A 12,893-nucleotide genomic window follows, 5' to 3' on the forward strand; every position below is an offset into this window, starting at 1 on the left:
GCACTGCCTGCCGTACCACTGGCTAGTGCAAGAAGTCTCTGCCGGAACACCAGGAGCGCCTGGGCCTCCAGGAGCAAAGACTGCAAACAAAAATGGCTTCTCCATGTCCTGGCTTATTAGAAGGGATTTAAAGCCACCAAGTGAAACATCTAAACCTTGATTCCATGAGCATTAATTCCCTTCAACTTTTCAGTCACCCAAGCATCTCCAAGCAGGCATATTTGATATCAAAGTGCACATGGATGTATTATTTGGCCTTAATTTGCAATAGGATTTCCACAGAGGACCCTCTCCCTTTCGGCTGACTGAACTTTATACAATAGATGTTTGCAAATCACCTTCAAAGGTTTTGATAAAGAAAACAAAACAGAGCCCAGTTCGTTGGGCCAGCAGGGTGAATTTTGCATGTTTTAGCCCTTTTTCTAAAACAGCGTGCATCAGATCTTCGGGGGGCTGATCACGAGCAGCTGTCACCTCGCTCATCGCAGGAGATCTGCGGGATACAGCCAGGCGTTTGTAGCTCTTTCACGTCTGCTATGACTGTACAGAGCGACACAAATGACAGACTCAAAATGGACAGCGACTAACGACGCTAGCTGCTTGTAGGGCAATGGGCCCATTTGTCTGGGCGGATGGAGGCAGAACTGTACCCCTCAGATGGGAATGCACATGCATAGCACTAACATACAAGTCTGCATCTCCCCATCCCCCCCGCACACACCACTCATGCACACACATGCACCCTCTGCTTCCCAGGAGGGCTCTCCTGAGTGGCACATTCTTTCAACACTATGCCCTGTCTCTAATTTCACTCCATTCCCCACCTGTTGTGCATATACATCTATAGGTCGTGTAACCTATAGGTATCAGAATGGGAACAGGGCTATCTACCCTTCCTCCCCCTTTGCCCAAGAAACAGAAGGGAAGGAAGTAGCTTAGTATGAGACCTCTCCACTCGTGGTTAGGCTGACAAGGAGAGGGCAGGGAGCCAACACTTGGCCTGGAGCACTTTTTATATTTGGCATAATAAATTATTTAATTTTTCCTCTAAAAATAAACTGCCAAGTAGCCTTGCTGGGGCTTTGGGGGGTCACAGGAGTTTGCTGGGAATGTACGCTCCTCCCTTATATCATGTGCACGTTCCCAAAGTAATGGACCAGACCTAAGAACATGTGAAAGTCGACATGCAGTGTTCATGAGGAAAACACACACTCACAAATACACCACGCAGAAAAGCATGGACAGATATACACACACGCTGTTTTTGCAGTCAACATTTTGTGTCTTTTCTGCACCATCATCTAAATATTTCAACTCTGAATGGTGTAAAACTCACCATCCTTCTTCGATCACTCGGCTGCTACAGTTTTTAGAAAAACTAAAGAAGTAAATAGACTTGTTCTCAGCTCCAAGTAGTTACAGCAGCTGAACTGAAATGGTGACATGGAGTGTTAGATACGCTGTCCATCAGGGGTTTATCTGCAGGAGTTAAAAGCCAGCTCAGTGATTTCCTGTAGTGCTATCCAAAAATCAAGAAGGTATGAAATAATCACTCCATATCAGCAAATCAAGCTGATCAATCCTCTCAACATGTTCTATCTATGCATCTCTGTCCACCTACTGTGCAGGCAGACTAGGAAGAACACAGCTCAGAACACACAGTCACTTATCATATACGGCTCTGGGCTCTCTATCCACTTTCACAAACGGACGCCAAGGTAGTTGTCCCAACTCTGGACACACAGGCGCAGAGAGTGAAGTGTCCACTCCAAGGTGTGGCTGGCACCTGTCTGCCTGGGCCCAGGCAGTCCCAGCAGTGGCTCAGCCAGGGGCTGGTTTTGAAAACTCATCTGATTGGGTTGGTTTTGCCTCGCGCCTCCAGAGAGTGCAGCGGCGGTGCGTGTCGTCACAATCCCACCTCTGAAAGGCACTGCTGCACCGTTAATGGGGCAACGCCAGCATGGCTGGTTAAAAAATGATCCCCCTCGTTTTGAAACCATCAAGTAATAAATACAGTTCCCATGAACTGACATCAAAGCTGTCCGACACCCGACAAACGCACAGCCCTCCTCCAGGATGAAACTATTACTCAGCATTACTCACACTAGCTCTGTCTTTTTATGACATTTCATCCACTTCCAAGCCAAGGGCTGCTCTGCATGCCTGCAGGAGCCTTTCTCAGGTCTCTCTCGCTGCCCCCTCAAAGAGCCTCGCCCTGCTTTCTGAGAATCACCCTGCATGGGCTCTATTGGGGTACTCAGATCCCTGCTTAGCCAGAGCTAGGATGGGCATGGCCAGGCAGGCTGTGTCTGAGGTAACCCACCCCAAGTAATTCAGGCTTTTACAGAGGACAGTGCACTTGGAGTTGCACCAGAAATGGGTTGGGAGGCAGTGCAGAGTGAAGAGTGCAGAAGTCCTGTGTCTGTCAGCCCAGCCCACTTGAGAGCTGGCCGCAGCACATGAAGCTTCTGACTGACCTTCAGCTGTAGAGCGTGTTACATCAGGAGAGCATGGAAGAGCCAAAGTCACAGCTGAAGCCTGCCCCTAACAGGCCATCCCAGATAAAGGACCCCACCCCCCGGGGTAGCGTGCCCAGTGGGAGTTCCGGAGCAGCGATGGACACACACAGACAAAGACTGTGAAGACCCCTCACAAAGAGGAGGAAAGATTCACAATCTTCTTCATAGAACCACCGAAATGCAGGGCTGGAAGGGACCTCGAGAGGTCATTAATTCCAGCCCCCTGCGCTGAGACGGGACCAAGTAAACCTAGATCGTCCCTGACAGATGTTTGTGCAACCGGTTCTTAAACACCTCCAGTGATGGGGATTCCACAACCTCCCTTGGAAGCCTGTTCCGGAGCTCAATTACCCTTATAGGTAGAAAGTTTTTCTTCATATCTAACCTAAATCTCCATTGCTGCAGATGAACTTCTTGTCCTACCTTCAGTGGACATGGAGATCAACTGATCGCTTTATAATAGCCCTTAACGTATTTGAAGACTATCAGGTCCCCCCTCAGTCTTCTTTTCTCAAGACTAAATATGCCCAGTGTTTTTAACCTTTCCTCATAGGTCAGGTTTTCTAAATCTTTGATCATTTTTGTTGCTCCCCTCTGGACTTTCTCCAATTTGTCCATGTCTTTCCTGAAGCGTAGCGTCCAGAATTGGATACGCTACTGCAGCTGGGGCCTCACCAGTGCCGAGAAGAGCAGTACTATCTCGTCCTATGTCTTACATAGGAGATGCCTGTCAATACACCTCAGATTGATAGTAGCTTCTTTCGCAGCTGCATCACACTGTTGACTAGAACCCCAGATCCTTTTCAGCAGCACTGACATCTAGCCAGTTAGTCCCCATTTTGTACTTGTGTGTTTGATTTTTCCCTCCTAAGTGTCATACTCTGTATTTGTCTTTATTGAATTCCATCTGTTTGAATTCAGACCAATTCTCCAATTTGGCAAAGTCGTTTTGAATTCTAATCCTGTCCTCCAAAGTGCTGGCAGCCCCTCCCTCCGTGGTGTCACCCCCAAATTTTATAAGCACTCTCTCCACTTCATTATCCAAGTCATTAATGAAAATATTGAATAGCACTAGACCCAGGACTGAGCCGTACGTGTCTCACTAAATACGCCCTCCCAGTCTGACAGCACGCCATTAATAACTACTCTTTGAGTAGGTCTTTCAACCAGTTGTGCACCCACCTTTACAGGAATTCCATCTAGACCCCATTTCCCTAGTTGGCTTATAGGAACGTTATGTGGGACTGTGTCAAAGCCTCACTAAAAATCAAGCTCTCTCATGGCTACTGCTCCTGCCTATGCACTCAGCCAGTAAACCTGCTCTGCTCCTACCCAGCTGCACCATCTCTGTCTGGGATGAGCTTTCACCCAGGAACCTTGCTCACTCAGGCACTAGGAAAGCAAGCTGGCCCCAGAACCTGGCTTCACATGGAGCTGATAATCACCAGCTGGCCAGGTCTCAGTCTACAGTGAGATGGGTAGAGATGAGGGAATCCAGAGGGTGCTGGATTTGGCTCATCACTACCTCCTTTAACTGTTCCATAGCACAAATCCTGGCCTTGTTACGGTTTTTAATTCCCACTGACTTTTGCCTAAGCAGCTGCTGAGTATGAACACCAGGTCTGGGCATTATGTAGAAGTGTTTGATGTGAACGCAAAGTGTGCTTATTCCAGGGTTTGCAGCAGCGTGAGCAGAGCCTGGGATCACCCACCAGCAATACGTGCTGTTCTACAAACTTGTCACCCGCAGACATGCAGGTGTGCAGACCCCAGCCCCGCCCCATTCCATGGGCCAGCTGGGTAGGGGAGCATGCTCTGCACCCCTGAAGTGGGGAAGCACAAGGTGCATTGCTCCTGCTGGAGCAGTGCAGAGATTTAAAACCACAGCAAGCCCTTAAAGGAAAAAAATACTTACAAAAGTACTGACCTAGGCCTAACTGGGAGTGATTATACACAAGTCTATACAGTGCTGGGGCGCTGCTTCTCCTTTCTGCATACCCAGCCCCAAAAATAGCACATGAGGCCCCATCCTGATGGGATCACCAAATCTCCACAGGCTGAGGAAAGCTGCCGGCGCCTGAAGAGCTCATACTCCAGCAAGACGCAGGATCTCCCTGGTGCTGGGGTATAAACAAATCCTCCCAAAACCATCAAGAAAAAGCAGTGCTCTTACACAAGAGTGTATACGGGACACCTCCTGCCAAAGCCACGTCTGTCCTCAATAGAGGGTTAGCATGAGAGTGTTTCCTCCTAACCCCACTGAGCTAGGGGGACACACCCCGCACGTACGCACACACACATGCACACACACACACAGGCTTGGCCTGCCAGGTACTCACCGCAAAGGGGTTGTAGGAGGCAGCCGCAGCTCCGCGGGCCCCCGCTGCAGAGGGCAGCATGGACAGCCCAGTGGAGAAGATCCCCAGTGCACTGAGGTTCAGCCCTGGGATCAAGTTGGCTTGTTGCTAGAAGTGCAAAACACAGAGAGGTGGGAAACATGGAACAAACGGGGGGGGGGGGGGGAGGGGGCGGGAGAGGGGAACCACATGCGCCCAAGTGCCCAATGACTCCTACACGTCCGCCCAGAGAGCTCGATCCAGTGGGTCCCATTCCGCATCAGCCCCCATGACGGGCAGAACGACCTGCAAACACCCCAGAGCCAACTTTGCCTGCTCCCACTGGACTAACTCTGGCTCCGGCCCTGAAATTTTGAGGTCTCTACTGGGAGAATAGGAGCAGCAGGAAAGGGGCGCTTACGTTGACAGCGACAATGTCATTCTCATAGGCCTCTCGCAACTTCTTCATGATCTCCACTTCGGCATTGGAACAGGCCTCGATGTTGCCCTTCACCGTGATGGTCCGTTCAGGGTTATAAATGGTTAAATCCTGTAAACTAAGCAGTTGCGGACAGGTGAACTTGCCTCCATCAAGGCAACAGAAAAGCAAGCCGCCATCACCCTCTAGCTCAGAGCAGGGAACCTTCTCCTTGGAGCAGCCAGGAAAACCCAGGGCTGCAGATTATCCCCCACCAGCCAGCCACCTCCACTGGCCATTGTGCAGGGGAGCATAGCCTGAATGTCCTGTTTCCATTCCAGACCTTCTGAACACGGCTCGCTTTACTGGCACCCATGCCTTCACCAGTGCCGGGCTGGGTGGAGCACCCCTGCCTGTGTCTGTGCACCTTTGGAGGAGTCCTACGCTGGCTCCACACGGTCACGTTCACAGCATGTACCCTGAGGGCTGGCCTCAGCAGCTCCCCTGACGCTCACCTCCCACAGCCAGAGATCAAGGAGCCTGGTTTTGGGCCATGCAGTAGCTCTCTGGGCTGGAGGTGGGTCGTTCTCCTCTGCCAGGATATCACAACTTACGGAGAGATGGTGATCTTGGTCCCTGTGTCTTGCTCAATTTTCTTCAGGTTTCGTCCCTCTTTGCCAATCAGTCTCCCAACTAGACTGTTGTGTGCTAAGATTTTCAAGGGAACTTCTTCGGCGCTAAAAGAAACAAAAGGCGTTTTGGTGGTTTTTGTAAGTTCCTTTTTCCTGTTCTCCTATCACCAGTATGCTCCAAACCGTGGAGTTCTCCTGGCCAGGAACACACACAAAAAGAAAAGAAAAGTAGGACAAAAACATCACATGGACTTTTTTTCATTGCAAAACCCATATGTTTGTAGAGTCCTTGTCATGTAAAGAATCTGAAATGAGTCCTCTCTGCACTTACAGAAAATCCAGACAAATAGCTCCTCCTGCAGCTAACCGTTTGGGGCAGGAGGGGAATCAAAATAACCCTGCTCAAGAAAAACTGATTGCAACTGGGGCTGGTCAAAAATGGGTTGGTATTTTCCCATGAAAAAATTCAAACCAAACAAAAACAATTTTTCATTTGGTTCAAACTTTAGGCGACTTTTAAATTTTTTCAGTGAAACAAGCTGAATTGCTAATATTTGTTTCAAATTGCTGTTTGGAAAAAAGGAAATATCGACTCAAATCTCCAGAACACAGAAAATGGACTCCCATTCCAGCAGGGAGAAGGGGAGAGAAAAAGAAAAAGCATTGAAAGCATGGGTCCTAAGGCATTACTTAAAGCCTGAGGCTTTACAGGTGGGCTGGTTTCCTTTACTGTCAGACCAGGCGTGTTCTAGTAACCAAAACTGTACATCAATTAGTTGTGCTGACTAAGCCTTTTAAACACACGAACATATTAAACCAAATCCCCATTCTTTTACATGGGCAACTACCACATTTTCTCTGGACCTCTGGGGATTTATTCTTCAAATCAGCTCCTTACTCTCCATCACTGTCTCCCCCCGCCTGGTGCGTATGGCTGCAGGAATCCTCCTCCTGCAGAGTGCTCTGTGCGGAACACTTACGATTTAGTCTCATCAGCTTCTTTCTGCATGATATCGAGGATCATGCGGCACGCTTCGGAGCACCCTTCGGGGCTGGCGTGGATGGTGATTGGCTTCTCAGCAGCACCGGCATTCTCCTTCCGATGGATGTCTACCCTGCACCAAGAGAATCAGCACAGAGAAACCCCTGAGATCAGACTGATGTCATAACAAGGCACTTAAGTGAAGCATCAAAGAAAGTGCATCTACACTGCTGTCTACAGACAGTACCCCTGAACCAGGAGTCACGCTCACGCTGCTGAAACCAGCTCTGAACCAACTGTCCTGAAGGGACCAAAATTCAGCAAATGGCTGCAGAACCGTGGAAAACTCACTAGATACACTCACCATTCAGGACAGGTTTGTTTCAAGGTCTGTTAAACTTTTTGCAGGAATCCAGGCCTAAGTTGTGAATGACTGACGGCCCAGATTTGCGTGAACCCAGACTGACTTCTACTAAACATGGGGTTTCAAACGATGTTGGCACTAAACCAGGTTCAACTCAGATTTTGACTTTGTTTGGCTGTATGATTTGGGGTTCATTTGCAAGTGAAAATCAAGGAGAATGAGTGGGTGGGGGGAGCTGAGCCAACACAGATCAGAACAGAGCCGGTCCCTCAGACGCAGGGCAGAGTTTCCCTGGTTCCAGGAGCTGCCAGTACTGCTACACGTTCTTCTCCTCAGCTTCTTCGGGATCCACCAGAACATGGCAGGGCAATGGAGCTCTGCTGCAGCACTATGGGCCTGAGGGCAAGGAGAGACGTCACAGCCGCTGCACAGCACAAGTGGCGTGTTAAAAACCAGAAGAGTAAAGTGAGTGCGTTTCTCTGTACGTGTGTGCGTGTGTCCGTCCCAGCTGGAGAGGATGACCTGCTCTGTGTGCATGGTGGTCTCTTTGTTAGGAAAGGTCTTGTATATTACAGAGGAATAGTCACACTTCGGCAGCATCACACAAGAAAAGAATTACACCAAGAGAGGGATTTGGCCTGCACTTTCCCATCAGTTTTGGTACTCTTGAAGACAGCTGTATCTTAATTAGGGCGTCACCTTCCCACAGCTGATTGTGACATGACAGGAACAGACCAGGGGTCCATTTAGCCCAGCTATCCTTCCCCAACAGCAGCTTGTACTGGATGCTTTCGAAGGAGACCAGATATCCCCCTACTGCACCTGGCCTATGTGCAACTCTTGTTCTCTTGGACCCTGGCTGGAGATCAGCTCACACCAGCAGACTGGACTGGGGCTTCACTCCACAGCCTGCATTTTGGGGCTCCAGGAGGTGGACCAGGGAGGGCTGTGCTGCAGGGGGAGCCTGGGAAGCATTTGGGCTGCTAGCCAGGGTGCAGCATGCATTGCCCCCGCTCCCCACCCCCATGTTGGCTCTGCTCTGCTGGCCAGTGCGTGGCTATAGACTGGTCCTCATGCTGTCCTCTCTGGTGGGGCTGCTGCCGTTGAGAACACTAGCCTGGAGCAGCTCTTGCGCTGCACTCGGGGGGCAGGAGAGCTGCGGCTGAGTCCTTCTCAGGGGGCGGGATGGGGAAAGTGCCACGCACCCTCTCCACCCGCGCAAGGCTGATCACAATTTATGACAGACGCTACAAGGCATTCGGTTACTCTGTATAACCCAGGACATTAGTCTCCCTCAAAACAGGTCTAATCCTGTTCTGGCTCTTGAGAAGATCAATAATGTAATGATACCCATCATCGGTGAGTCCCACAGGTTAACCAGATATTTGTATTTCACATTTATGCTGAGTATCGTGATGGATCTGGTCGCAGCATCTTCTCTTATGACTGCCAGGCTGAAGCTACAAAAGTTAGCAATCCTCAGTGTGTTTCAGAGTGAGCTGAATACCAGCTGGGGACAAGACATTGGTTTGCCCAAGTAGGTATATTATCAGGATTTGCACATTTTCCTCTGATGCTGCTGTCAGAAGTAGGACACCTAGAGGAACTAAATGCATTGTGGATCAGTTCTGGGATGATAATTCCTGTGTCCTGCTATGTCTTCGTGTACAGGGACAGGCGGCAGATGCTGACTGATGAACTTTGTGTTAAACACAAATAGCTTGGGGCAATAACAAACTGGAGAGGGCAAACTGTGAAGAAAATCAGAATGTTACATACATGTTCAGCGTTAGGGAGGCAGATCTGAAAACCCTCACCAACAGCAGACTCCTTCTTTAAACAACACAAGATCAGAGCAGGGGGAAGGGTTAAAGTCGGATGCACAACATGGGTGCTGCAATCTACTAGCAATTCTCCTATTTCCAGATAACGTACCCCTGACACAGAGCTCTCCTCTGAAGCCTCTACTTCTCACATCGGGGATTTTATAAAGCACCCTAAAGGCACTGCTCATGAGGGCCTTGCTCATGAGTCCTGGGATCAGCCTCATGCCACTCGGATTTTCTTCCTGATTTGCGTGTTCCTTGCTAGAGCACTGGGCTGAGATGACCTGACTCTTGGCCGGTCTATGCCTGTGGGCCCTGCTCTTGTGCTGTGACGTGTGCCAGCATCGCACTGCAGCAGCAGGGCTTGGTCTCTGAATGCGCACAGCCTGGGAAGAGCCGCCTTCTGGTTCCGGCTGCCGGCAGCACGCAGGTGTCTGGCCATTACTATCTTTTCAGATACAACACACTCTCTGATCAGAAGCAGGGGGCCCTGTTACTGACCTCATCCGAGAAGAGACTCCTCCTCTCATGGCCCAGTGTGAGTGGGTTGGGAAATGTGACCCCAGGCAGGAGACGATCTTGGGACCAGATGCCAATTGAGTTCAAACTCGGGTGTTTAGCCACTGGCTAGCACTGCCTGCGGTACCGAGCCGGCATGCCCCAGAGGGAGCATGGGAATGGACAGCGTAGCAGAGAGCCACGGCCCCTCCCCTAGCAGCAGGGTGAATGCATGAGGCACCAGCTCCGAGAATTGGGCCACTTATTCCTGTGCCTAATTTCAGGCTCCTGGGTTGGACCGTTCTGGCCAACATACTACAATGGCTTGATGGCCAACACTGCCGTGCTGTGCGCGCCCTGCTGCCCTGATTGCTACCATCTACTAACCCCTCCTAGACATCAGACTGAGGCAAGACAGCATTGCATTAATGGCACGGGCAATGACACATTCCTGGCCTACAGGCGAGAGCGCTCTAGTGCGCCTAATCTGATCTGGGCAGCTACAGGCCACCCGCGGAGTCCTGGGGAAGGAAACACGACCGTTCGCGGTACTTACTTGGACTGGGTTTGCTTAGTGAGGTTCTTTATGGTCAAGCCCTCCTTTCCTATGATCGCACCAACAAACTGCGTGGGGACCAGGATCCGTAGTGGGAAATCGAGCTGTTTGGGCTGTGAGGAGCCCCCCGGGGAGGGGCCCCGCTCCCTGGAGGCACGGCCCCCCCGGCGGGACCGCTGAGGGGGCGGAGGGGAGCTCACCTCTTCATCCGGGATGTAGGAAATCTTGAAGGAATAGTTCTCAAACTGGTGGCCGCTGAGCTTCTCAATTGCTCTGAAAGGCAGAGAAAAGAAGCCGCTGGTTAGGCCTTGCGCCAGCTGTGGGTGCCAGGCCTGAGGCACCTTTGCCAGGAGGTGAGCCACCGACCTGACCGGGTGCAGGAGACTGTCCCTGTCCCTATGGGCTGGGTAAGCGTCCACACTGTCTGGACATGGTCCAAGGTCCCTCCTAGGAGCATGGGCATCCCTAGAGCAGAGATCTCATGGCTCCCCAAGCCTGGGTCTTCGCCCCTGTCAGAGACATCCAAATGCCTAAGACAGTCACAATGTGTCCAAAGGGGTGTGTGTAACCCATTGCCACTTGGCAGGGCTCTGTGCCCCTCGAGGGCATGTCCTCTGCACAGCGCTCTATCCCCCCACCCCCGCTCTGTGTACCTTGAGGGCACGTCCCCCGCCCCTGTGGCGCTCTGTGCCCCCGGAACACTGCGGGGGGGATGAGCCTACTGCAGTGTTGGCTAACTGATGCCTGGTGTGATCCCAGCACAGCTGATGGAGCTGCACCGCGGAGGCATTAGTGTGACATTGACTCAGTATCTCTCTCCCAGTCCCTGCCAGGGCTGCCTGAGTCCCACCCCGGTGTAGAGACGCAGCCTCCCCGTCTCCACTCCACAGCAAGGGCCCACTCCAGCTCCATCCCAGCCTGGCAGGAGACAGGCAGGCCAGACGGAACTCACACAAGTAGGAATCCTGGCCCAATTCTCCCTCTCCGCGGCTACAGGCGCGCCCTTCACTCCAGCTCTGTAACCCCCCAAATACCTCTGGAGACTCCCCAGGCAACAGCCACCTGGCAACTGCGCTTTCCTAAGCCCACCATCTAGCTAGCTGTGCTCTGCCAGCATGCACCTTCCCCGTGGAGCCCTGCTGGACTGTGGAGACGGGACACTGGGAGCCTAGCAGCAAATCAAGTGTCGCCAGTGGCTGGAGCCACCCTGAGCACAACAGCCCTCAGCATACATGGAGGGCACTGGGTTTAATCTTCCTTTTACATACTAAAGCCAGCCCGGCCAGAGGAGCTGATCGGCTCTGCATTCCTGGCCCTCTGCACAGAGGGGGCATAGCCTGTGGGACAGCGTCCAGGACAGGGGCTGCTCTCCCTAACCAGCACAGGCAGGGCCAGGAGTCATGGGTCTGGAAAGGTGCCCAAGCTCCACTTCGCACGTGTGCCATAAGGCACTGTATAGAACAGTCCACATCCCAAACCAGACCCTGGTTCAAGGGACAGGTGGGATTTTATGGGGTGCTCCACTCAGACCGCTCTCTGGGGCCAGCCCCCACCCCGCTGACTGCAGTGAGGCAGAGCGAGACCAACACTGAGCCCCTCTGAAAATCCAGTCCCCACCTGACTCTTTGTGGGCTGCCTGCAGTTCCTGCTCCTGGAGCTGGGGCAGGTTCTGTGACCAGCAGCACAGAAGTAGGAGAGCGCCGGGGGTGAGGGTGTCTCAGACTAGCATGGGGACATGGATTTCTGGGCCAAAGAACTCTCTAGCCCACTCTGACCCACTGACAATAACGCTGGCAATTCCCCCAGGCCCAGGGCAAATGGATGGGGGGTTTCCCAGTCGGTTACTGAACTCTGACCCAGAAACAGCTCACTCTTTTGTGCCAGAGAAAACCCGGGGGGGGGGGGGGTCCGGTCCTCTTACAATAGCGAGGCTGAAGCAACTGCTCAGGTGCAATGCCAATGCCAGGAAGCACTGGGGGATGCTTGTTGAAAGCAGACGATCAAACAGAACCGCGTTGCATTTGCAGAGCAATAGGAGGTGCTGGGGGCTTGTGCACAGCGATGCCAACGGGAACGGAGCTGGGAGCTACTTATTGCCCCCACTGTGCACCGAGAGCTCGCTACCAGGGAGGAGATGAATGATTCGCTCAGGGAATGCTAGGTAACAGACCAGTGGGAGCTGCAACAGAGCAGCCTGCTCAGGGGGAGTGCAAGCCGGATGGGAGATGTCTGACCCTTCCAGAAAGTCCTTGTTCTTCAGGACACAGTGAGTTTCTGGGATCTCCAGCATGTGATGGCTTCGGAGTCTCAGCTCATTAAGGGTCTGGCCCTGCTCCCTTTCCCACAATGAGCAGATCACAATGCCACAGATCATCCTGTGGATTTCATGGAGTGGTGGGGAGGGGGCTGAATCAGGCCCTGGCCTGCAGTGACCACTTGTGTGTGACTGAACTTATAAGCCAATGTGATCTCACCAGCAGGGTGGCTCCCGGATGGGGCCAGCTGAAGCATTCGCCCAGGGCAAGTGAAAAACAACGCCAGTGCCGAGGGACTGGCCACCAAGCAACCAGGCATGCAGCCACTGGGTGGGCACAGTGCCCCATGCAGCATAGCACAGGAGGGAACCAGTTAGGGCCAGATTCTGCATGCTGAGCAGTACCTTCCTGGGGGGGGAGGGAGCTTATTGATTTTCAGTGACCCCCAGAGCTCCTACATACGGAGGGACATTTGGAAACACTGCCAGCACCTCCTGCCGGGCTCCC

General features: G+C 52.2%; 1 protein-coding gene across 2 annotated transcripts in view; it reads right to left on the bottom strand.

The window, feature by feature from the left end:
• IGF2BP2 (insulin like growth factor 2 mRNA binding protein 2) overlaps nt 1-12,893 on the bottom strand; it is a 104,132-nt gene that overhangs the window by 26,973 nt on the left and 64,266 nt on the right. For both annotated transcript variants that reach the window (XM_048863175.2, XM_048863176.2), the window contains exons 6-10: nt 10,132-10,404; nt 6,886-7,020; nt 5,888-6,010; nt 5,277-5,412; nt 4,859-4,984 (exon numbers count right to left, since the gene is read on the bottom strand). In XM_048863175.2, coding sequence (XP_048719132.1) covers nt 4,859-4,984; nt 5,277-5,412; nt 5,888-6,010; nt 6,886-7,020; nt 10,132-10,404 — 793 coding nt within the window. The remainder of the gene's footprint in view (nt 1-4,858; nt 4,985-5,276; nt 5,413-5,887; nt 6,011-6,885; nt 7,021-10,131; nt 10,405-12,893) is intronic.

The sequence above is a fragment of the Caretta caretta genome, chromosome 9 (assembly GCF_965140235.1).
Source record: "Caretta caretta isolate rCarCar2 chromosome 9, rCarCar1.hap1, whole genome shotgun sequence".
Classification (NCBI taxonomy): Eukaryota; Metazoa; Chordata; order Testudines; family Cheloniidae; genus Caretta; species Caretta caretta.